Below are 24,331 nucleotides of genomic sequence, written 5' to 3'. Positions count from 1 at the left end.
ATGTTTCTGTTATTCTAAAGGAACAGCCCATAGAACAGCCTTTCTCTCCTTCTGTTTTCTTTCTCTTTTAAAATGATCCTTTCGGTCCTTTTCTCTTTCCCTTTTTGTAATCTGCCCTTCCTTTCACTTATTCTTCCTATGTTTAATGGAGGTTGTAGAGTTGTTCTGGTGTAACATCACAAAACCAGCAAGGTGTGTGGAAAAAGAGCATCCATCAGGCATCTTCAACAGGCATCCATTATACCTGGTAAAAAGCAAATCCAGCAATACTCAAGGAATAGAGAAAAATAAGGAAATAAAACTTATTAAAAGTTAATAACCTTTATATTTCTTTATTTTTCTCCATTCCATGAGTGTTGCTGGATTTGCTTTTTACCAGGTATAATGGATGCCTGTTGAAGAGAATGATGTAATCAGGATGGGTGTGACCTGGTTGCTATGGAGACTGCCTCATCCAGCACTGCTGCATCTTTGATTCAACATAAAAACAGCCTAAACTCTGACAATCCGAGCCTATCTAGTGAAAAAGCAGGTGTAGCATATTAGCATTACTCCAAAACAGACAACCCACATCCCAAAACAGCTGCCTCCCCTCTCCTCTCCTCTCCTCGTCCCACCAGTTCAGAGACCGAAGGGACACTAGGACTTTATGCAATACGCAAGAGGGCACGCCCCCCCCCTCCCCCCCCCAAAATTCAGATTAGTGCTCAATCAATTGGTCTCCACAATATTGAATATATTGCTACATTTATTCTCCCACATGTTGTTCCAAACCTGTCTGACTTTTACCTGTCTTTATTTGCTTAAATTAAAAACATTTTAAATACATTTTAAGCATAATGTTACCCTCTGTCACCAATCGCTTTTATTTCCATACAACAAAAGTGAATGGTGACTGAGGCTAACATTCTACCTTACGTCTCCCTTTGTGTTCCACATGAAAAAGTCATACAGGTTTCGAAGAAAATAAGGGTGAGTAAATAATGACAGAATTTTCATTTTTGGTTTGAGCGATCCCTTTACAATCCAGTAATACACAGACACAAACACAGAGTCTGTACCCAGCCCTCTCCAGCTGCTCGAGGTACATTCTTTCTTCCCTTTATCCATGTCTTCCCCTCCTCTGTCGTTTCTCTCACTGCTTTTGCGCTTCCTTTTTCTCTTTCGCTGATCTTATGTCTTCCCGAGACCCACTACCTGACACATCCGAGTGGCATGAATGGCCAGAAGAGAGATAAAGACACAAATACTACAAATGAATCACACAGACAGAGGGATGGAATGAGAGAAGGAGAGGGAGAGGTGCTGGTGGATGACACAGTAAACACTGCAGCCTCAACCGCAGAGAGCGGATCGTACCATATGCAAAGCCTGGGGCATGATGGTAGGAGTCAGATCAAAAAGGCCCCACCCTTTCCTCCCTCCCCCACAAAGCTTATACATATACATAAGCACTTGTCATGTGACCTCAGTGCTGTTAAGGATGGCGTTATTGTAGTCTCATTAAAAGTGTGGAGTCTATGATGTAGGCGTAGTTATTTTTGGATGCTTCACAATATCTGTGGGAACCTTAGATGGAATTATAGGCAATGCAGTTCTGCTTTAAAATAGAAGAAATTTGGAACAGCCTTTTAATTCAGTGTTATTACTGTTGCTGTTTATCTGTATGGTGAATTGCATTCATTGCTTATTCATTTTCATCCGCTTCCTCTTCTTTTTCCTGTAGGATCTTCCCTCAATGGGCTTGCCACGGTAATAGCTCAAGCCCCCTGCCTCCCCCGTTCCTACTGAAACAGGCTGATCTGTGCTGTGATCCACATTGTCTCAGAATTGCTGTCAGTTTAATGCACTGAGAGAATTGCAGTCGTGTATTGTTTTAAAGTTTTAATATTACTCCATTAAAAACACACTCCACTCTTTTACATAAAGACCTGCAAAGAGATTGTGAGGATTTAATTAAGTATTTCAATTAAAAATAGCTGAGCTGTTACATAAACCTGCAGTCTTTATCACCCTCTGCAGGCTGTCTGAAGAAGAGCTTCAAAAAGGCATTGACCTCTTCTTTTCCCAGCATTCCAGAACCTTCAGTTCCACTCACCAGACAATGCATGGTATATTCAGTATGCTGCATGTGTGTATAAATGCAATGCACAACATAAAATATACATCAATCTGCTATACAACATCTCTACCTGTCTGTTAATTTATCTGTAGGCCTAGTTGCCTGGCTATAAAATGAGGGAACCAATAATTGAATTCATAAATAACTTCAGCTGCTGTTCCTTCATACAAAATGACCAAAAAAAAAAAGTAATTATGCTTGTTGCATAATATTTACATGCACCGCCCCAATTTACAAGAGGATTATATAAAAATACTGTTTACAACAAGATCAACCATAAATGTTCAGATCAAGGATCGCAATTTCATTTATCGGTCTTCAAGAAATACATATTTTGGATTACTACATAAGCAACAGCTGTACAAAATTTACAAAATGTAGTATACCACATTTTGAAAGAGCTGTGAAGGTAACTTTTAGATGAATGTACACCATTATATGTGCTATTGTGAAGTTTTGTATACACATGGCATTTCTTAAAACTCACCACTAGAGGGACATTATCCCTTTATTTCAGCTTCAATCAACCCCTGTAGTCTGTACCATAGAAGATCTATCATTGTCTCTGAAAGTCTCTCACATTGAATCAAGTCCATGTGACATAAGCAGGCTTTTCTAATTACACTCTTTGAGAAACAGCAGCTGTGACAACGACCTCCTCAACACTGCATCCTCTGAGCAAAAGTCAAGTCAAAGAATCGATGATGATAATAATAATAACAACAAAAACAACTAGATTAATAAAGTTGGCAAGACAAGTTGGCTTGACAAAGCCTTGTTTTAAAAGTTTAAAAGATATATAATTATATATAAAAATATATAGGCAGCTTTATATTTTCATGTATAAAGTCCAATTTATGCTGTGTGAGAAAAATAGTAAGTGTGATATATTATATAAAGACAACATGTTATTTTCTAAATTAAATAATAGTTTTTTCTTGTGGTTTTGGTTAACACTTTACAATAGGGTTCCATTTGTTACCATTAATGCATTATGTATTATAAACTAACAATGAACAATAGGCCAATTTTTAAACAGCATTTATCTTGTTAATGTTAACGATAAAAACACAGCTGTTCATTGTTTATTGAATTGACTAATGTTATTGTTAAGATATACACATTAAATTAAAAAATTAAAATATATATATGTAAATGTCTAAATGATTGTAGAAGTAGATCTGGTACTACTTTACCCACTCATAAAGTGCATGGATAGAAACAACAAAAATGGAGCAGAGGAATGCAGCAAGACTTGCAGTGATAAACTTTATTGGACTTTAAAATGAATAGCACAAACCAATGCATTTCGGCACGTAGGCCTTCATCAGACCCTAAATGTTGAAATTAACCATGATTAACAAATGCTGTAAATGTATTGTTCATTGTATTTATGTAAAAAAATGCAGTTAACTAATGTTAACAAAAGGAACCTCATTGTAAAGTGTCACTGTAATAGAGAAAATGAAGAAATTAAAAGTTTTAAATATAATTTAATATAAAGAAAATATTTTAAATATAATTTAAAAAATCTGGAAAATTGCTTTGTATTAAGTTGGGAGCATATCTTTTTTTCTCAACACTGTTAAAGTAATGTTAGTTGTATGTATAAACCTTAAGAAAAACATTTTCAATTAAATTAAAATGTATTTGTAGTGTGATGTGCACGAGTAATAGAGTACTCGATCAGCACCAGATACTCGAGTATTAAAGGTCCTATAAGTGATTTTGCCCTTCTGGAATTTTTATGAGCTGAGCCGTTGAATTAGCCATGTGCCATCTTTCCAAAACCCTTGACATCAAAGATACTGTAGAGACTAAAACCGAGCAGAAGGGGTCGTTGGGTTAAACACAACAGTAACTGACAACTGTAATGAAAAACATGGCATTGACCTGGCATTAAGCCTCAATATATCGCTGCAAATACAACACTAAGAGAACAGGCAAAATGATTGACAGGCAGGAAGCATTTGATGTTTACATAGTCTAGAGCTGTAAAACCGGTGCGATATCTCGCTTACAGCACCTTTAAAAACACTGTTCGATTGTTGTAAATTCATTTTCCTAACACCATTTGCCTGCCGTGCGCAGTGCTGAATTAACTGTTTTCCCTCTGCTTCTCTCACCAAACCTCACAGTTAAAACAGAGTCCACTGGGGGGCGGTGTGGATGGGTGTCATTCGACGTGGAGGTGTTGGATGAGAGAAGATATGATGGCCAAGTGTGGATTTGTTTTGATTCTTTTTGAATTCTGCTCTATTTGTATTCTATCTTGTTAGAGCCATGCATACCAACGGATGAGTATCTGCTTTATTGTGGAAAGGTATGAGGAACTTTGAGTTTATTTGACCAGTATGTGTGTGTGTTTGTTATATCACTGAACCAGCAGAGTACATTTTATAAAAAGTCAACTTTCACCATTTGTGTTTTTAAATGCTAACATGTGAAAGTTATCTTATTTTAAAAAACGTTTTTGGTAACATTTGTGAAATAAAGCAAATATAAATTTCATGTACGTGTCATGCGTGTTATTTTTAACGTGTAATCAATTACTAGTTTTTTGTGGGTTAGAGTACTCGACTACAAAATTGCTTGAAAATGCCCATCCCTAATTTGTAGTTTTTAGAAAGAAGAATCAAAGAATAATATAGTCAAATATTTTGTAATTTATTTTCTGTGGACTCCCTAGCAGCTTCTTGCAGTTTGAAAGCTAATTTGAAAACCCATGACATGGATCAATGTGATGTACCGGTAATGTTATTTTAGAGCTGAAACTGTGATATACTGGATAATAAAATATATTAAACTTTCTTTTGTTGAACGTGTTCACAGATTGCACTTGGTGACTGTGCTCGACAGATGAAGCACTGGTCCTCCAACAACATCACTTCATCACAGTTCATGACACTCACCTCCTCTCATCTCACAGCTGTCAGACACCAGAGGCACTGAAGTTCTAGCCCTGTCCCAGCAAGTTTCCAGCAATGAAGCTAATAATAGCCCCTTTCCCACATACAGTCCTGATACATTCCCCTTCGTAACTTTCTAGATGAGAACTCTTAAAAGTAACTGCATACCCCAAGAAGAATTTTCCCTCTTGCATTTGCACACACAAAGATAAACCCAGTGGTGACGTCATCTAGTGTCGACCATTTTTCTTCTGACAACAAAATCAACAATGCCGATGGAGAATGCCGGGATTGGAGTTACACTTTTGTTAGGACTGTTTTACACAAACTGTGTCTTCAGGTTATAGCCTTTACTCTGGGCAAATGAGCCGCGCGGTGCTGCATCTGTGAAGCTGCAGTGAGAAGAGAGATGAGGCGCTCAGCCTATATTAACTAGCCTATTTTAAACATCTTATTATTTATTTACAATATCCCGAAAAATTAAATTCAGTATTCCAGAAATCAGTTTGTTTTTTGTCTAGTCACACAGTACATATGCAATGAAAACTCAAAGGGTATCTCAAGTTGAAGTCACGCAGCTCTGCTCACCCTTCGCGCACACATAATATGTGCATCATAAACAGGTGATACTCAGTTGGATACTTAGTTGTTTTTATGTTATTTTTGAAAAGGTCATTTAAAAATTGTGGCAATCCTCTGAGTAGCAGCCTAACAGCTATACGTTTTTATACTCATGGTGGAGGCAGACTCTTTGCGTTTCTCATTGCTTTGTGCATCAAACATGTTTGACCAATCACAGCACCTCCCACAGCCCTTATTCTCTCAATAAAGTATCTACCCTGGAGTAAAAGGTCCCTCTAATGTCTCTCTAAACGGCTAAGAGGAACTATAGTTCCTCATGTACAAAAGCAACGAAAAGTAGTAGTTCAGAGTAAAAGTACCTAAAATGGGCTTTAGTTCCTTCCTGCGGTGGAAAAGGGCCACTTAAAATGTAAACACTTTCTAAAATGCACTTCAGTAAGCTATGTCACTAAATCACAGAAAACTTGTGATAGAATAGCTTGAAGGAAGAGTAACTCTGAAGCCTCTTACCTTTCTGTCTGGTGAGGTTCTGAAAGTAAAAGGAAAGAGTGGCCTCTTTCTCTGTGGAAGAACTCTCAACATGGCTGTTGCTTTTGATCTCCTTGTTCTGACTGGGCTCCAGAGTTGGAGAAGATGTTCCCATTACTGTAGGCCTGGGTTTGGTGGACCAGCTGTCCTCTGGTTGCAGCTTGGGCTTCTCAATGGGGGCTGCTTTTTCCTTTTCCTTCTCTATTTCTTTCTCTTTTTCTATTAAGGTACTGGCTGGGATTTCAGGGAAGGGAGAGGCTGAGGCGCTGGACTCTACGATGGGTTTAGAGGAAGTGAGGCCCGAGGTCAGTGGAGAAGATGTTTCAGGATGTTTTGGAGCAGAGCATTCCTGTTCCCGCTTGGGACTCTCTTCAGAGGCCGATTCGATTAGCAGGTCGCTGTCGAGCTCTGCCTCCCTCTCCTCTCTTAGAAGACTGTAGAGCGGTGGGTTGCTGGATTGACCGAAACCACCCTTCGAACCCCCAGACAGCTCAAATGGGTTACTAGCACTGACCTTGTTGGTTTGATACTTGTCAAATGTGTTGCTAGGTTTATCGGTGATAGATGTGTAGCTGGTCTGCTCAAATGGGTTGCTTGGTTGGCTAAACCCACTTTTTGCGGGTGGGGTCTTGGATGTCAAGTCGTATGCTGGTGAATCGGATTCTTCAGCCACTTGCTCAATCTCTGAATCTCCAGACTCATCTCCACTGCCTTGAAGGTCTTGCGCCCATGGGGAGGAGGGTTTGGTTGTGCCCTTCATGTTCTGGTCTCCTGGAAGATTGGAACGATAGGTGGTGTTGCTGGAATCTTTGGTGGAGCTCACAGACTTCATTCCTGCAGGCTGGAAAAGAATGTCGGATGGAGACTCTCGGCCTGGAAAATTGGAATAAGGAAAATAATGCAGTGAAACCGAAATGGAGGAATTTAAGTACTGAATAAATGGCAATATTAGTGTTGCAGGGCCATAACTACTAGGAATGTGCAGAACGACTAATTTCACTCACATTTAAATGAAAATTTTTGAGTTGACTAATCTAAAAACTTTCAGAAAACAATAAACAAATTATTTATGCGACCCATTTCAAATACTTAATCTATTCTATTTATCTGCGATGTGCTTGCCTTGCATTATCATCATTGTACATTAAATAAAGAACATGCCTCTCATTCACTGAATCAACGTTAGTGAATACAGGTTTAGTTATAGAAAACAATTGAATGAATAGTGCAGGACTAGCGATAGTGCAAACCTAATAGCCTGTTCTAAAGTTAAAGTTACTTAACATATTAAAAGAGTCAGGACATTGTCGAAAATAATTAACAGGTAAGCCAAATCTACGAGAGAAAAACAAATGCACTGAAAATTTGTGCATATTTCACAACGTGCAGTCGTGCATTAGCCATTGAACTAATATGACAGCTGTTCTGTTAATAACATTAACCAACAGTTACGATGTAAAAAAATAGGCCTATGATGTAGCCTACAATAAACCTAATATATTCTCAACACAACGTGCGCACAGAATAAAAGATAGTTTAACCAAATATGCAGTCGTCACCTCGTTGAAAATAGACTTCTAAATCAACAGATTGAAAAATTGCATTCCTAGCCTAAAATAGTAATTTATGCTACTAGGCTACTTATACAAAAGCGAACATTTTAGATGAGCAAAATTAATGTTCGATGAAACACAGGACCTGACTCACCTGAGGCGGTTTGCACTTGATATATATATATATATATATATATATATATATATATATATATATATATATATATATATATATATATATATATATATATCCGATATATGATATATAAGTCCTCTCAATATATATATATATATATATATATATATATATATATATATATATATATATATATATATATATATATGTATATATTACAGTAATTTAAGTCCAGCCTCTGTAAAAATATAAAGCCTAACGTAATTAAATGTGTATACATTTTTGAACATTTTAATGGGGAAAATATTAACCGACTAGTAATTCCAGTGTCGACTAGCAGCATCAGAACCGTTTAGTCGACTAGTCTCGCACATCCCTAATAACTACCATAAAAATTGAGCGTTCAATGTGAATTGGTTTATTATTATGGTTGGGAACCGAAAACCAGTTCTTGTTCAGAACTTGTTCCATGTTTTTTTAAATACTGGAAATGTATGATTTTCCTGCCTTTCAGTTCCATTAACATGCAATTTTCTGCCGATGCGAACTGAACACTGCTACAATACTCTGACAGCATTTCCTGCTGCGCTATTCAGGGGTAGCGGCATAGCGCTGCACCATTATTGAAACAACAGCACGTCCAGTGTAGTTTGATTCCTGAACGAATTATTCTTATGAGCTGGTTCTTTTGAATCTACAGTGCGAAACATACAGTGCTACCTGTGTAGTCCAATTCTCAAACAAACCACTCTCATGAGCCGGTACTTTTTAGTGAATAAAAAAATAAATACAGCGTGACTAGAATGGTGGTTCCCAAACGAATGACTCTTATGAGCAGGTACTTTTTGGTGAATCAAAAACACTCACAGCCTACATCAGTCAGAGCGGTTACTGAATTTATCTTACTCATGTGCATGTTGTGACTTTCTTTGTGTTGTGTAGTGTTGTACTTAAGGCTTGTCAGACTTAATCGGGTAGTGGAGTTACTGGCTGGTTTTTCATATGACAATGTGTAGTTAAAGTTAGAGTTCATAAGGAAATTAAGTATGTTACCACATTTTTGGTTTAGAATTATTAGTTCATTCATAGATTTTAAAATCAAAAATTCAATTGTATTTATGCATCAAAAAAGTCTGTGTAAAGATGCCTTGTACAAGAATTGAATTACATTTCTTTCCAAGTTGTTATATCTGCTCTGTCAAAATCTGAAATGATCTCAACATCATTCTTCTAAAAGAAACGTTAATGGAGCCATTGAGGAACCGAAATCGTTAAGAGGAACCCGAACTGGTATTAATAAATTCTTTGCAATTCCCATTCCTATTAACTAATCAGAATAACCCAGTTTTAAACTTAGAGTCCAACCGACATGGATTTCTCAATTCTTAAAGGCGAAGTGTGTAATTTCTGCACTAACAGCATCAACAAACAGCATGTTAATAATAAAATAATAAAAATAATGACTCTCCACAAATAATGTTTCCTCAGTACTACCCCACTTGACATCAGTCGGACAAAAAGATAGTCCCACCCCAAAATAATGACATTGGTTGATCCACTGTTGCTATATCAGGCAGGACAGCGTGCTCAAACAAAGGGCTACAGAGCCAGTGTTTACACTTTTTGGGTAAATTGGCCAACAAATAGCTTATTTATAGTTATCTCTGCGTATAAAGCTGGTATATGATTAGTATTTTAACACTGAAAAAATTACACACATCACCTTTAAACTATTATATTTGGCTCCAACCAATCCTGAATATGGTGCATTACATTGCTCTTCCATTCAGCCCACTATCGATCGGGCCAAATTCCTCAATTAAATAAATATTTTAATTACTCATTAAATACATAATGTAATCTATTTGGCCCTCCATAGTTAACATAAGTACATAAGCTACATAAGTACATTTTGTAAAGTGATTACACTGAAAGAGGTGAGTCATAGGTGGGAGGGATCTACCTGTAGGTGAATGGTTAGGGGAGTGGTTAGCTGACGAGGCTGCGCTGTCATCCTCTGGTTCTGAAAGTGTAACCGTGGGAAGACCCTGCTGCCCAAAACTGAGCACACTCTCTCTCTCAGAAACGCTCCCTTGTGGAGACACTCTTATAGGCTGGGTCGATTCAGAAAGGGACTCTGTTGTCACAGTGATCTTCACAGGGCTGGCACTTTGTGGCGTTTCCATCCTACGATACGATTGGAAATCTGCCATATCTTCATCCGAAGGATCCTCCACGTATGGAAATGTATGCTGTCCGCCCGCTGATCCCTTAACGTCCTTCACCTCCACATCTTCGGAATCAAGAGGGCTCTTCTCCAAATAGCGACCAAGATCAAATGGGTCGTGGCTGGATTCTTTACTTTCCTTTTCTTCCTTCTTCGGCTTAAAGTCCTGAATATCATCTTCATCATCGTCGTCATCATCATCTCCATAGACTCCCATGGGATGCTGCTGCTTATTCTTGGCACTGCCAACACTATCAAAACCACAGAAGTCATCACCCATGTCCATGTAGCTGTAGTGGTCAGGCTTGTGTGAGCTCTGCAGGGTCGTATGATGGTCTGAGGGGTCACCTGGAGTCAAGCCGATGCCGGAGTCGGTCCCAGTGGGAGCAGGTAGAGAACGGTTGCCCTCAGAGGAGAAGAGAGAAGCGCCATCACTGAAAGGATTGGAGGAGGACTTAGAGGAAAGGAGAGAGGTGTACAGATCTCCCTCTCCAGGGGATGACTTCAAAAACATGTCAGACAGAGAGTCACCTAGAGAGAGAGAAAGAGAGGAGGTTAAAGCACAAGCAGAAATGTTGTTCAATATTGCCGTTGGGAATTGAGAACATGTTCTTATTACATGGGTTCAAAGTTTTAAGAATACTAAAACTCAATCATATTTGTTTTGTTAGAGGTTTATAAACATGTGCATTCTTCTACTGATGCAGATGGAAAACCATACTAAAATACTCTGACAGTGTTTCAGAAGACTTAAATTGATGTAATTATAGGCCATAATGCTGAAACATCAAATGCAGATGAAAAATTATCGGCATTTGAAGATTCGTTGGGCAGTAATTTTCTGTTCTTCATTACTGTCTGGTTGACCATACATATACACATTTATAACAGTTGTTGCCATGAATGGCACTTTAATTAAAAAAGCACTCCAATATGTTCCCAAAATAATACTGTTTTTGTTTTGTATCTTTGTATTAAGTACTGTATACATACTTGGGGGATAAAAAGTACTTTACCAAAGTACTAAAAGGAACTGGAATCTGAAGTTCCTAACTTCATATGAGTAACCAGAATCGTTAAATTCGCACAATTCCTATCATTAGCCAATATTGATGAATTTCATTTGATGAAGTTTAATTTAATCTTAACTTAATATATTTGTTTGGTTTAAAAATGCATTTAAATTCCAAACTGGCAGCCTTCACCAATGACTATATTGTATCAAATATGTTACAGGAGCACTTCCTCACAGATACAGCATATAGATATGAAAAACCCCCCTCAATGCCCATACAGACAGTGCAATCCCTGCAGTAATTTGTCATTGCATAGTTACAGATGAAGTGAAGATGAAGATACAGTAATAGACAGATTCACATAAGATCAGAGAGTAAGAGAGAGAGAGAGCAGTGAGTATGAAGAAGAATCTATGAAGAGAATTAACGTTTTCCAGAAGCGCTGTAAATCTGATTCCCACTGGACTGTGATGAAGAGCAGATAGGAGCTGTGAACATGTAGTGACATTCAGACTACGTGCAGTCTCTCTGTGAACACTGTACAGCCCTCTGAGACACAGCTGGAAGCATTTGCTCTGTCTCTATGAAATCAGTCGAGTCTTAAGAGGATTACACAAAGTTGGACAACGAACCCTGCGACTGTAACTTCACCAATAACAAGTGGACACTTTTATACATGCCCATCAGTGCTGTAATTGCAGAGGGAAAGGCATAGTAATGGACCAATGGCAGGTTGTGCTTTTGACTGATGTGATTGGTTGAAAAGCACTACAAACACATGGAACAGCCAGACCAGTCCATACAGAAAACATAACTGCTTTATGTCTCAGACACACACATTAATGTATCATTATTGCACAGAAGAGTGGATAAACACTATAGCACATCACGTCACAAAGAATGCTTTTGTTTATGCGCAAAATGTGTGAACGAATAGACAATGTGTGAGATGAAGGGAGGACCCTTTCTCTCTTTCTCTTATTAGAGCAGAAAAGTGATTGCACACTGACCTTGGTTCCGAAAGTATTTTTCCCATTAATTTCTTCAAATGCAATCTACAAAGTTCTTCAATAAAGATTGCAAAGCCATGCACCACACTAACAAGCTTCAAGATGAATCACAACATTAGAAAATTTGATTCACAGCAAAACAAACTTGACAACTGATGTTCATTGTATGAAAAAAAAAAAAAAGATGCAAAGCAAGTGAATGATGACAGTGGCCATCTTTTTGTCTAAAATGTCCTTACACTTTCCAAGGAAGAAAGAAAGTCATACAGGTTTTGCGCAACATGGGGCCACATAAATGACTGTAAAAATTACATTTTTGGGTGAACAATCCCTTTAACAACTTCAGTGCTCATGGCAGGTAGTGTTTGTCTTGAGAGCTACTGTATATACATTATGGCAAAAAAATATTTCTTTATGGAAGAAAGAATGGGATTTTTACTTTCCGGAACCGTAATGTTGCCCTCTATTATAGTGGTCCTTGTATGCTCTTTGGCTTTGGCTGAAAGTGAGAGGAGGAATGCTCATTTCACATTCACACTGCACTGTTTGTTGATCTCTCTCTGAATCTCTCTCATGCCTGAGTGACTTTGTGAAAGCAGACAGACAATACACACAAGCATTCTTCCTCGTCTAGGCCTTTTACCTGAGTGTAACATCCAGGCAGATTGAAGGGAAATAGCCAGGGGGTTAGAGACAGTCAGAGAGAATACGGTGTGTGGATTATGATGGACATATTGACATCTGTGAGTGATGTTATTGATGGTGTGACCAGAGTTACGGCATTTCTACTGTGTTGAGCCACTCACCGTGTGGATAGATTTTATTTCAAGCCCATATATGTTGTTTAAAGTCGACATGAAATCAAAATGCATCCTATTTATTTTCTTAATGCGCATTCCTGGACTTCTTGCGAAGGCATCTTCGGCACCCACAGCCAAACAGCTATTTGGGCTTTGATTTAGCAAACTAACATTCAGGTCTGGCTCCATTCTGATAAATAATGCCTATGTTTCTATGATCAAGTCAATTGTAGATGGATAAAATCGAGTCCCCTCGAATACCCTGTTTCACATTATGGAAGTAAAATGGGTTGTGAATGGCAATTCATGTAGACTTTAAAGAGCAGTGAGCTCACTGGCTTGGCTACTGTCGAAAGACTGTGTGATCTCTCTCTCACTCAGCCTATAAATAGACCTCCCTCTGTTTATTTAAAAAGGGAGAATTCTTAAGACTGAGCCAACTACAGCCCAAACCGACATGGTATTTAAGACAGGAAGGTAGAGGGAGAGAGAGAGAGACAGAGAGAGGGAGAGAGAGAGGGACAAATGAAACAAGAACCACACCATAGTGAAAGTGTGAGAGAAGGAACAAGAGAGAAAAGGTCTTTGTGAAAGTGCATTTGAATGTGTTTAAAAGAATATGCGTATTTGGGTTTGCATCCTTGAGAGGAAGACAGACTTGGTGTTTGTGGGTGCGTGTGTGCTGAAGCTAACAAGCACACGTGGGAGCTGAGGGATTTCAGGTTCATGAATATTTCAGCATGTGAGACAGACTGTACATGGGCGTATACGTGTATATGTGTGCATGCCCAGTTTCCCCATAGCTAATAATAGGGCTTTGAGCTGTAATAGCTGCTTAATCAGACACTTAAAGCACCAAGGAACACCTGCAGAACCAGAACCTGACAATTAGCACTAGAAAAATGCCTTGAAAGTCTCAAAAACCATTAATTTATCACATGCATTATTTACTCACCCTCATGTCAGATTTCAAATGAAGTCCGAGAATGATGTCAGTTTTTTATGTCATAACGTTTGGTTAAGATCCATGCAAGAATAAATTACATTTTATATTATCGATATCCAACATGTGGCATAGGCACATACTTGATTTAAGAGCTGTAGCATATGGGGAAGATTATCAGTGAATAATTGTTAGGAATTCCTTGTCTTGTTTCACTGTTGCCCTCTGTCTGCCATTTTTGTCACCTTTGCATTCCAAAATTTTTGTCCCTTGTTTAGCTCCACTGTCTCACTTGTCATTGTTTAGAACTACACTTCCCAGAATCCACCTGCCATCATCACTGCCATTTTGTTCATTGTTTTCACCTGTGTCTCATTCTGTCATCACTCACTGTGTATTTAAGCCCTGCTTTTTGTTCACTCCTTGTCGTTCGTTGAATGTTGTTAGCCTGGTGTGTGTTCCCTGCCCGTGTTTTCTATGTAATGTTTATTTCCCCATTGAGGGTTTTCCTTTGTGTTTTGCCTGTTTGTTTATGTAATAAAGTTGAACTGCAACTGGATCTGCATCTCCTTGTCTGCCTTCGCTGCTCGTTCAACGAAGCGACCACACTATGGATCCAGCGGTTCAACGAGCAAACTTCCACCTGCTCTGCTTGAAGCAAGAGGACCGCCCTATAGAGGACCACATCTGCGACTTCCTTAAGCTGGCGGGTATCTCGGATTTCCCGGACTCCTCTCTGGTGGTCTTCTTCAGGCGCAATCTGCACCCCGCACTTAAGGAGCGGTTGCCACAGGCAACGCGATGCTGGACGCTCCACGCGTTCGTGGAGGAGACTCTGCTGGCCTGCGGTTCGCCGTTAACTGTGGCGCCATCGAGGAGAACTCTGCCACTCCTCCCACAGTAATAACCCTCCACTCGCCCGTGGTTCGTACCTTCACGCCTGCCTTGGTCAGTGAGCCTGCACGGTCCACTTCGTCTGCCCGGCGGAGGAGGAGAAGAGGAAAGGCTTCTGCTCCCCAGTCTCCGCCTGCCACGGCCAGCGAGCCAGAGCCCACGCCTGCCACGGCCAGCGAGCCAGAGCCCTCGTCAGCTACGGTCAGTGAGCCAGAGCCCTCGTCAGCTACGGTCAGCGAGCCAGAGCCCTCGCTTGCCCCGGTCTGCGAGCCAGAGCCTTAGTCAGCCACGGTCAGCGAACCCAAGCCAGCGCATACCACAGTCAGTGAGCCAGTGCCTGTCGCCTCAGAGGTCAGTGAGCCAGTGCCTGTCGCCTCAGAGGTCCGTGAGCCAGTGCCTGTCGCCTCAGAGGTCCGTGAGCCAGCGCCTGTAGCCCGTCCCTGAGCCAGCGCCTGTAGCCTCGACCGTCCCCTGAGCCAGCGCCTGTAGCCTCGACCGTCCCTGAGCCAGCGCCTGTAGCCTCGACCGTCCCCTGAGCCAGCGCCTGTAGCCTGGACCGTCCCCTGGGCCAGCGCCTGTAGCCTGGACCGTCCCCTGGGCCAGCGCCTGTAGCCTCGACCGTCCCCTGGGCCAGCGCCTGTAGCCTCGACCGTCCCCTGGGCCAGCGCCTGTAGCCTCGACCGTCCCCTGGGCCAGCGCCTGTAGCCTCGACCGTCCCCTGGGCCAGCGCCTGTAGCCTCGACCGTCCCCTGGGCCAGCGCCTGTAGCCTCGACCGTCCCCTGGGCCAGCGCCTGTAGCCTCGACCGTCCCCTGGGCCAGCGCCTGTAGCCTCGACCGTCCCCTGGGCCAGCGCCTGTAGCCTCGACCGTCCCCTGAGCCAGCGCCTGTAGCCTCGACCGTCCCTGAGCCAGCGCCTGTAGCCTCGACCGTCCCGGTCCAATGCCAATAGCCAGGACTGACCAAAAGCCAGCGCCAATGGTCATGCCCGTCCTAGAGCCTGCGCCCCTCGAGCCTCCCGAGCTTCCTGAGCTTTCCAGAGCTCCGCCTCTCGAGCTTTCCAGAGCTCCGCCTCCCGAGCTTTCCAGAGCTCCGCCTTCCGAGCCTCCTGAGCTTTCCAGAGCTCCGCCTTCCGAGCCTCCCGAGCTTTCCAGAGCTCCGCCTCCCGAGCTTTCCAGAGCTCCGCCTCCTGAGCCTCCCAGGGCTCCGCCTCTCAAGCCTCTCGAGCCTCCCAGGGCTCCACCTCTCGAGTCTTCCAGGGCTCCTCTTGAGCCTTCCAGGGCTCCGCCTCAAGTCTCCCGAGCCTCCCAGGGCTCCACCCCTCAAGTCTCTCGAGCCTCCCAGGGCTCCTGCCTCCTGAGCCCCCCACGGCTCCGCCCCCTGAGGCCTCCAGAGCCTCCCTCAGCCTCCAGAGCCTCCCTCAGCTCCGCCTCCAGAGCCTCCCTCAGCTCCGCCTCCAGAGCCTCCTACGGCTCCGCCTCCAGAGCCTCCTACGGCTCCGCCTCCAGAGCCTCCTGCGGCTCCGCCGCCAGAGCCTCCTATGGCTCCGCCGCCAGAGCCTTCCAGGTCACCGCCTTTAGGGCCTCCTCCCAGGGGTCCTGACCCAGTCCCTGACCTGTGGCCTCCTCCCAGACCTTCTGACCCTGTTCCCGTCCTGTGGCCTCCTCCCAGGCCTCCTGACCCGGTCCCTGTCCTGTGGCCTCCTCCCAGGGCTCCTGAACCGGTCCCTGTCCTATGGCCTCCTCCCAGGCCTCCTGACCCAGTCCCTGTCCTGTGGCCTCTTCCCTGGCCTCCTGACCCAGTCCCTGTCCTGTGGCCTCCTCCCAGGCTTCCTGACCCAGTCCCTGTCCTGTGGCCTCCTCCCAGGCCTCCTGACCCAGTCCCTGTCCTGTGGCCTCCTCCCAGGCCTCCTGACCCAGTCCCTGTCCTGTGGCCTCCTCCCAGGCCTCCTGACCCAGTCCCTGTCCTGTGGCCTCCTCCCAGGCCTCCTGACCCAGTCCCTGTCCTGTGGCCTCCTCCCAGGCCTCCTGACCCAGTCCCTGTCCTGTGGCCTCCTCCCAGGCCTCCTGACCCGGTCCCTGTCCTGTGGCCTCCTCCCAGGCCTCCTGACCCGGTCCCTGTCCTGTGGCCTCCTCCCAGGCCTCCTGACCCGGTCCTTGCCCGGTGGCCAGCTCCCAGACCACTTGAACCTGTCCTTGCCATCTGTGCCCCCTTGGACTTCCTGCCTGCCTTCTGTGCCCCTTTGGACTTCCTGTCTACCCTTCGTTGCCCCCTGGACTGCCTGTCTGCCCGTCGTTGCCCCCCTTGGTCTGTCTGCCCACCACAAGCCCCTTGTTCCATAGTTTTGTCCCTTGTTTAGCTCCACTGTCTCACTTGTCATTGTTTAGAACTACACTTCCCAGAATCCACCTGCCATCATCACTGCCATTTTGTTCATTGTTTTCACCTGTGTCTCATTCTGTCATCACTCACTGTGTATTTAAGCCCTGCTTTTTGTTCACTCCTTGTCGTTCGTTGAATGTTGTTAGCCTGGTGTGTGTTCCCTGCCCGTGTTTTCCTATGTAATGTTTATTTCCCCATTGAGGGTTTTCCTTTGTGTTTTGCCTGTTTATGTAATAAAGTTGAACTGCAACTGGATCTGCATCTCCTTGTCTGCCTTCGCTGCTCGTTCATAACAATAATAACTTACATTTTGGTCTATTAATCACACAAAGCTAGGTATGACTTCAGAACACTTGGGTTGTAGCACCAAGTCATATGGACTATTTTATGATGCTTTTATTTATTTATTGGTCACAATAAATACAAGTTAAGCTCAAGTGACAGCATTTGTTGCATAATATTGATTAATACAAAAAAATATTTTGACACTATCATCTTCTTTTCAAGGTTACAGTGAGGCACTTAAATGAGAAGTTTAAAGTTTTATAAAAGTACTTACATTCATTCTGATAAAACGAATGTATTAATTAAGCCGTATTTGTTTAAATCTTTGTTTTTACAGTCGTTTTAGGGTTTACGGTGTTATGCTGTCATGACAACAACGCTTTTAAATTGGATACAAGTTTATACAGAAAAGATTAGTATGTGATTTTATCACACTACAGAACAACAATCATTTTTAATTGACTCACATAAATGAACATAGAAAAACAAAACATATATACAGAATAAACTCATTTATTTATTTTTTGTTGTTTTTTTGTCACAATGAATAGAATTTTTGGTCATTGTATGGAAAAGATCTATCAAGATACTTCAAAATTCTTCTTTTGTGTCTCATAGAAAAAACAATAGCATACGGGTTTGCAACAACATGAGGGCGAGTAAATAATGACAGAATGTTATGAACGTTATGGGTGAACTATTCCTTTAAATCTGTCATGGTAATCATAAGCAGTTGAAATAACATAGTTGTAGGCAGGTGAAATACCATAATAGTCACCTCTGTTTAGAAGTTTGAAAACACATGTGAGTATCTTTTACCTGATATATTTTAAATACCTGGTATGTGATGTAGGCTGGAGTCACATGTCAATGCACTCTGACTAAGAGGGTTTCTATAGATACGTTGCTACATTATTCGTCACGTTGATCCACAGAAACACTAAAAGTACATTAAAGGCTGCAGTATGAGGCACAACTATTGTACCTATGAATACCTGGATATCTGCCTTCTTTGCACATCCACTACAACATATACTGTAATTGTATTTATTTAATCCACACTTCCTTATAGATCTGTGTGTGGGACCTCATCATTGTCTATGGTTTAGGAGTCAGACTTCATGACTCCAAGCCATCCTTTCAAACTCAGTAAACTCACTATTATTCATTCATTGGTTATTGTGAGTGAGGATTTAATTTTAGCCGCTTAGAAAGACTCTTGTCAAAGAGTTCAGTGAAAAAATAAGACTCTAGCTTTTTATACCAGGCTGATAATTCCCAGGTCATATGTAGTTAATAGGAATGAAACATCTGTTTCATAGCTTCTTCAATAGTTGAAGCAACATAATATTTAAGTCAACAACACAAGTACATTTTGAGCCAGATCTACCAAATGAGATGTATACTGATCATTCACTCCTCTTTGCATTAATCATATCTTCATATTCAAGAAAACATTTAGGCAGAATGAAATAAGATATTAAGTGCTCTATACTTTCATGACAGAGCTAAACACACCACGCAGTGCATCTTATCCATTTCTGTAAAAGCGTTAATTCTAACCACAATTGTCATGCTAGCACAAGGTGCAAGTGGGTGGGCTTATTTGTACAAACTGTATTGTATGTTAAATGGATAGTTCAACCAAAAAGGAAAATTATCTCATTTATTCACCCTCATGCCATCCAAGATGTGTATGACGCTCTTTCTTCTGCAAAAATGTCGCTTTCACTTCCACGTTCTTCTTTTGTTTTTTGGCTATTCACATTCTTTGTGCATATCGCCACCTACTGGTCAGGTCTGGTCAAATGTGGAGATTTATAATAAAAAAGGACTTACATTTTAATTGGTTTCTCACCCACACCTATCATATCGCTTCTGAAGATATGGATTTAACCACTCAAGTCTAATGGATTACTTTTATGCTACCGTAATGTGCTTTTTTGAGTTTCAAAGTACTGGCCACCATTCACTTGCATTTTATGGACCAACAGAGCTGAGATACTTTTATTAAAATCAGTTATTTCAAAAAGTTCAATACACATCTGGGATGGCATGAGGGTGAACAAATTATGAGACCATTTTCATTTTTATACTTTTAATATAAGTTTGATGTAAGTCTGAACTGTCATACTGAGGTGAAGTTTTGATAGTCACCGCAGTACTACATGAGGAGGTTTATTAGAAGGGTGGACAATGCCTAATTATCGAACCATACACTGTGATTGAGAACAGCGAGACAGGTCGAGGAGGAAGACAGAGAGCAGTGAGACAGGCTGAGTAGTGAGACAAGACAGGGGAAAGTGAAATATGCTGATGATAGAGAAAATAATGATGATTATTGTGGTTTTATTGATATCTGTCTAATATTTAAAATTGTTTTAATAGGCTTATTTTGAGAAGTGTGTTAATTTACCATATTGTTCAATTCTAAAAACAGTTAGAGACTACCATTAAAAAAAAAATATTGAGTTTTTTTGTGTGTTTGATCATATGCTTGAACAAAATCAGTTGCCTAGACTAGAGCACACTGCGCTTTTGTGTACGCAGAGACATCCAGGCGCTGTCACACCCGTGGCCTGCTGTCTCTTCGTCACAATTCATAATCATCATCATCATCATATTTCATCCCCGGCGGTTATAACAGACGGACCTCGCCACTAAAATACTCAATGCGAAATGTTAAAAGCCCGACTTTACCAGTAGATGCAGTTTCTATGACAACGCCGCTTCCTTCAAAGGGATGAAATTGTTGCTTTGGCGCGTTCGTCGTCTCGCGCTCCCAGCTCTTCGCGTGAAGATCGTCCTGCATCTCGTCGAAAAGGGGCCCTGCGCTCCCAAACATTCCGTTCTTCTCCTCCTCCTCCTCTCCGAACCATTTCCCATCCAAATTAGCGGACATGCTTACAATAATTGCACACGGAGATCACGGCGCAAAGGTTTGCTCCGAGACTTGAACAATTAGCTGAAATTGCAGGAGGAATTCAAAGATGTGACGCTTAATATGGCCGATCCTAACCGATGCTTCCCGTCTGGCGGCAGTGGAGCTAGTGTGGGCTTGATGTGTTTGGTTCAGTGCCTCGGAGCTGACGTCACTGTATCTGTGCGGCTCGCGGTTGGCAAGGATTTAGGACGGAGAGAGCGACATTCCGGTTAGAGGACGGTCCGTGTGTGCGCGCGCCTCCAAACCACGGGCGTGGTCCATACTACATCACAGTTTAATACACACGCAACATTTAAGCTTTTTCAGTAACTCAAGCACTAATGGATTGATAAGAAGGAAATGCCACAGTAAACATCCGATTTAAACATCGTTCAGAAAAAATAAAATAAATGTATAATATGACTAAAACATTTGATGTAGTTTTGCTGTTATTATTGTTGTTGGATAAAACCTAAGCAGCAGGTTGCCCATTTGAACGAGTTGGCACGGTTTTTAGCGCCATCTGCTGGAGGGAAGCGTCACATTCCAACAGGGCTTGGAGACCCACGCTTCCTTAGCAACGGCCTGGTGTAGACATTGACGTTTCATTGTAGAAGGTATGTTAAACACTCAGCAGGCATCATTGAACTGTTGAACTGTGTGATGCAAAGGGTTCATTCATCTGTTGGATTTGATGTGCAAAAGGATGGAATGTGAAGTCATCCCTCTGGCTGTGGATCAGTGTACAGTTATAGCCACACACACACACACACACACACACACACACACACACACACACACACACACACACACCATGTTGGGGCAGCTATCATTATGAGGACTCTCCACAGACATAATGATTTTTATACTGTATGAACTATAGAATCTATCTCCTAAATCTAACCCTACCCGTTAACTTAACCCTCACAGAAAACTTTCTGCATTTTTACATTTTCAATAAAACATTGTTTTTTAAAGCAATTTGAATTATGGGAACACTAAAAAGGTCCTCATAAACCACATTTTTAGCACAATACCCTTGTAATTACCAGTTTGTAACCTAAACAAAATCCTTGTAAACCACTTAAACACACACACATATACAAACAAAGAGGTGCGTTTTTAATAAGAGATAAGTAGAATAACAATAAAAAAATAGAAAATGAATATGCAGAAATATGCATTTTTGTGTATGGATTTTTAGTTTGACATCTATTTAAAAGAACATTACTCTTGTGGTTTTTAGGCTGTGTTTTTTTATTTAGTATCAACTACATATAGGCTTCAACAGATGTGTAAATATCGCTATTATGTCACGCTACACTTCTGCTCGTAGGGAAAAGTAGCTCATAACTGGAAAAGCTATAGTGTTTTGATAATAGCTGCACTACTGCCATGCTACTATAATATGTATTTAGTAGCGTCGCTACTTGTTGATTCTTATGGAAGAACAATCCTGTTTTTAAGGAGATCATGACTCAGTCTGAGAAGCAGGGACTAAATGGTGATTAACATTTTTTAAAAGAGCTGGTAAGATTTTGTTTTTATTTTTTACTGTGATACTTTATTTTTGTTTGGTTGATTGTATAAAATTAGATGTATTGATATAGGCTTTATTTGAAATTTGCATCCGTGGACTGACTTTCTGGTAAGACAGTCCACCAGTGCTAATATGTCTCAGGTTAATCCTGTTTTTCTTCTTAGTGTGTGTCTAATGTATTCTCATTTGAGAAGGTGTATCAGAAGGGGAGTGGAGTAGAAAAGTTTTTCTTTGGGTTTCCGTGCATGGTGGGTCTATCTCTCTTGCCCTGATTGTCCAGCCTCACTATCGTAGGCCAGAGCATCAGCTCAATTCAGGGCCTGGACTGTTGCCCACTCGTCAGGGAATTATGGATAGTGGACAACATATGACAACAACATCCAGCAAATCACAAATTTAGAGCTGTTGGTCAACCTTCATGTAATTTGGCTCAATAAGAACCAGATCTACATACTGTACAGGTAGCCTATTTTTAATAACTGGAGATCATGTGACTTAATTTTCAAGTATTTGCTTGTACACCACTATGCCTTTTTTTTTAAAGGGCCTGAGTTCAACTGAAAACATTTTGGAGTTGAATCTTGCTGATAATTCTATTGAAACTCTTGGTAGGTTCACTGCAAAACACAATTGTTACTTTTATTTAGCATTTATATTTAAAGGTGCACTCAGTAATTTTGTATGTACAGTGTCTTGGACTTACACTGACACCTAGTGGCGTGGATGTAGCATAATTCAAACGGACATATTTTCAGGTCCCAATTTCATTGTAGAAATTCACAATTTACAGTCAGCCAAGTGAGTAGTATTCAGCTGTTCATGTGATCATAACATGGTAGCCCCCATGAAGGCACCCTCTCTATGATACTGTACACTGTATACTGTATCTAAGATACTGTATGATTGAAGTAATCTGAGTGCTCATGATTTCATACTTTGTTTTAAACATTTTAAGTAAAAAACTTACTATTAAGTTCTAAAAAGTATAATTCACCCAAAAATGTGAATTCTCTCATCATTTACTCACCCTTATGTCGTCTCAAACTTGTATGACTATCTTTCTTCCCTGGAACACAAAAGAACGTATTTTTAAATGAGATATGATGTCTGTTTTCCATAAAATGCAAGTGGATTGTGACCAAAAGGTCATTGCTCCAGAAAGGATATTAAGGCAGCAAAAACGAAATCCAAAAGACTCCAGTGGAATCCAGTGGTTTAATCCATGTCTTCAGAAGCATTCTAATTGGTTTTTGGTGAGAAAAAGCCAAAATATAGCTCCTTTTTCACTATAAATCTGGACATCAGCTGTCTCCTTGGCAATCATGATTGCAAGCTCAATTATACTTCCTAGCGCCATCTAGTTCTTTGTGCATGCGCCAAGCACTAGGAAGTGTAATTCGAGCTTGACATCATGAATGTGCCTAGAGACTTCAATGTTAAGATTTATAGTGAAAAAGGAGTTATATTTTGGTCTGTTCTCACCCAAAATCGATTGGAACGCTTCAGAAAACATGGATTAAACCACTGGATTCCACTGGAGTTTTATGGATTGCTTTTATGCTACTGTAAATCAGTTCAATGTAAAGGAGGAGGCAAGAACAGTGGCAATATAAATAATATTTTAATGATAAACTTAAACAAAAGACAAACACACACGATGGACATGTCCATAAACTATATCTCTCTCCCACCCTCCGCCCTGTCACATTCCTCCCTCATTCTCTCAGACTGGGGAGCCCCCGGCATGACATACACCCCCCCCCCCCCTTCCTCTGGGGAGGGGCGTGCCTTTCGCCCCATCTGCCGGCAGGTCATCCCCGTCTACCTGGATGAGGGAGGGGACAAGGGGAGGGAAACTACAGGTACTTCCTGTAACAGTGTAGTACCCCAGAATAAACACTGTAAAATTTAAACGAGAGGGAAAAGGCCAACGCGGAGCGGCAGTGAGAGAGAGAGAGGAGAGAGCGATGAAAAAAAAAACAGTTACTCGCCAGTTCTCCTATACGCCGTAGCTTGTTCCACGGCCACTCCTCCACCCTCTAACGGACGACAGCCGCGCCTCTCTGGGCGGATCGGAGGCAGTCCTCAAGCCCCAGGCAGACGGAACGCCCCGCCGCGTTCTCGGGGAACATAAGGGGTCTCCCCTACCCCTGGCAGCGGTTCTCCCGCTCCATGCAGTCGGCAGCAAGCCCCTCCCCACTCGCGGTCTCAGACCCCGCCGCGTTTCAGCGGCTGGTAGGGGACTCGTCCGCTCCAGGCGGTCGGTTAGGAGCCCCTCCTCCCATCGCGGTCGGCGGCCGTTCCTCCGCTTCCAGGTGGCCAGGCTCCTCGTCCCCCGGCAGATGGCCGCGGTTGCTCCGTTGGGGTGGATGATAGTGGCGAGAACGCTACTAAGGTGTATCCCTCCTCCTTCCCGGATTTTGGCACCAGTGTAACGCAGTTCAATGGAAAGGAAGAGGCAAGAACCGGCTTGTCAATATAAA

At 41.9% G+C, this 24,331-nt stretch overlaps 1 protein-coding gene across 1 annotated transcript in view; it reads right to left on the bottom strand.

Moving 5' to 3' along the window:
• LOC127617795 (reticulon-1-A-like) overlaps positions 1 to 20,565 on the bottom strand; it is a 32,836-nt gene extending 12,271 nt beyond the window's left edge. The window contains exons 1-3 of the mRNA XM_052089870.1: positions 20,086 to 20,565; positions 9,794 to 10,588; positions 6,124 to 7,014 (exon numbers count right to left, since the gene is read on the bottom strand). Coding sequence (XP_051945830.1) covers positions 6,124 to 7,014; positions 9,794 to 10,588; positions 20,086 to 20,287 — 1,888 coding nt within the window. The 5' untranslated portion in view covers positions 20,288 to 20,565. The remainder of the gene's footprint in view (positions 1 to 6,123; positions 7,015 to 9,793; positions 10,589 to 20,085) is intronic.
• Positions 20,566 to 24,331: the final 3,766 nt, after the last annotated feature.

Source organism: Xyrauchen texanus, chromosome 24 (assembly GCF_025860055.1).
Source record: "Xyrauchen texanus isolate HMW12.3.18 chromosome 24, RBS_HiC_50CHRs, whole genome shotgun sequence".
Taxonomy (NCBI): Eukaryota; Metazoa; Chordata; class Actinopteri; order Cypriniformes; family Catostomidae; genus Xyrauchen; species Xyrauchen texanus.
This window is presented reverse-complemented; position numbering and strand designations above follow the sequence as displayed.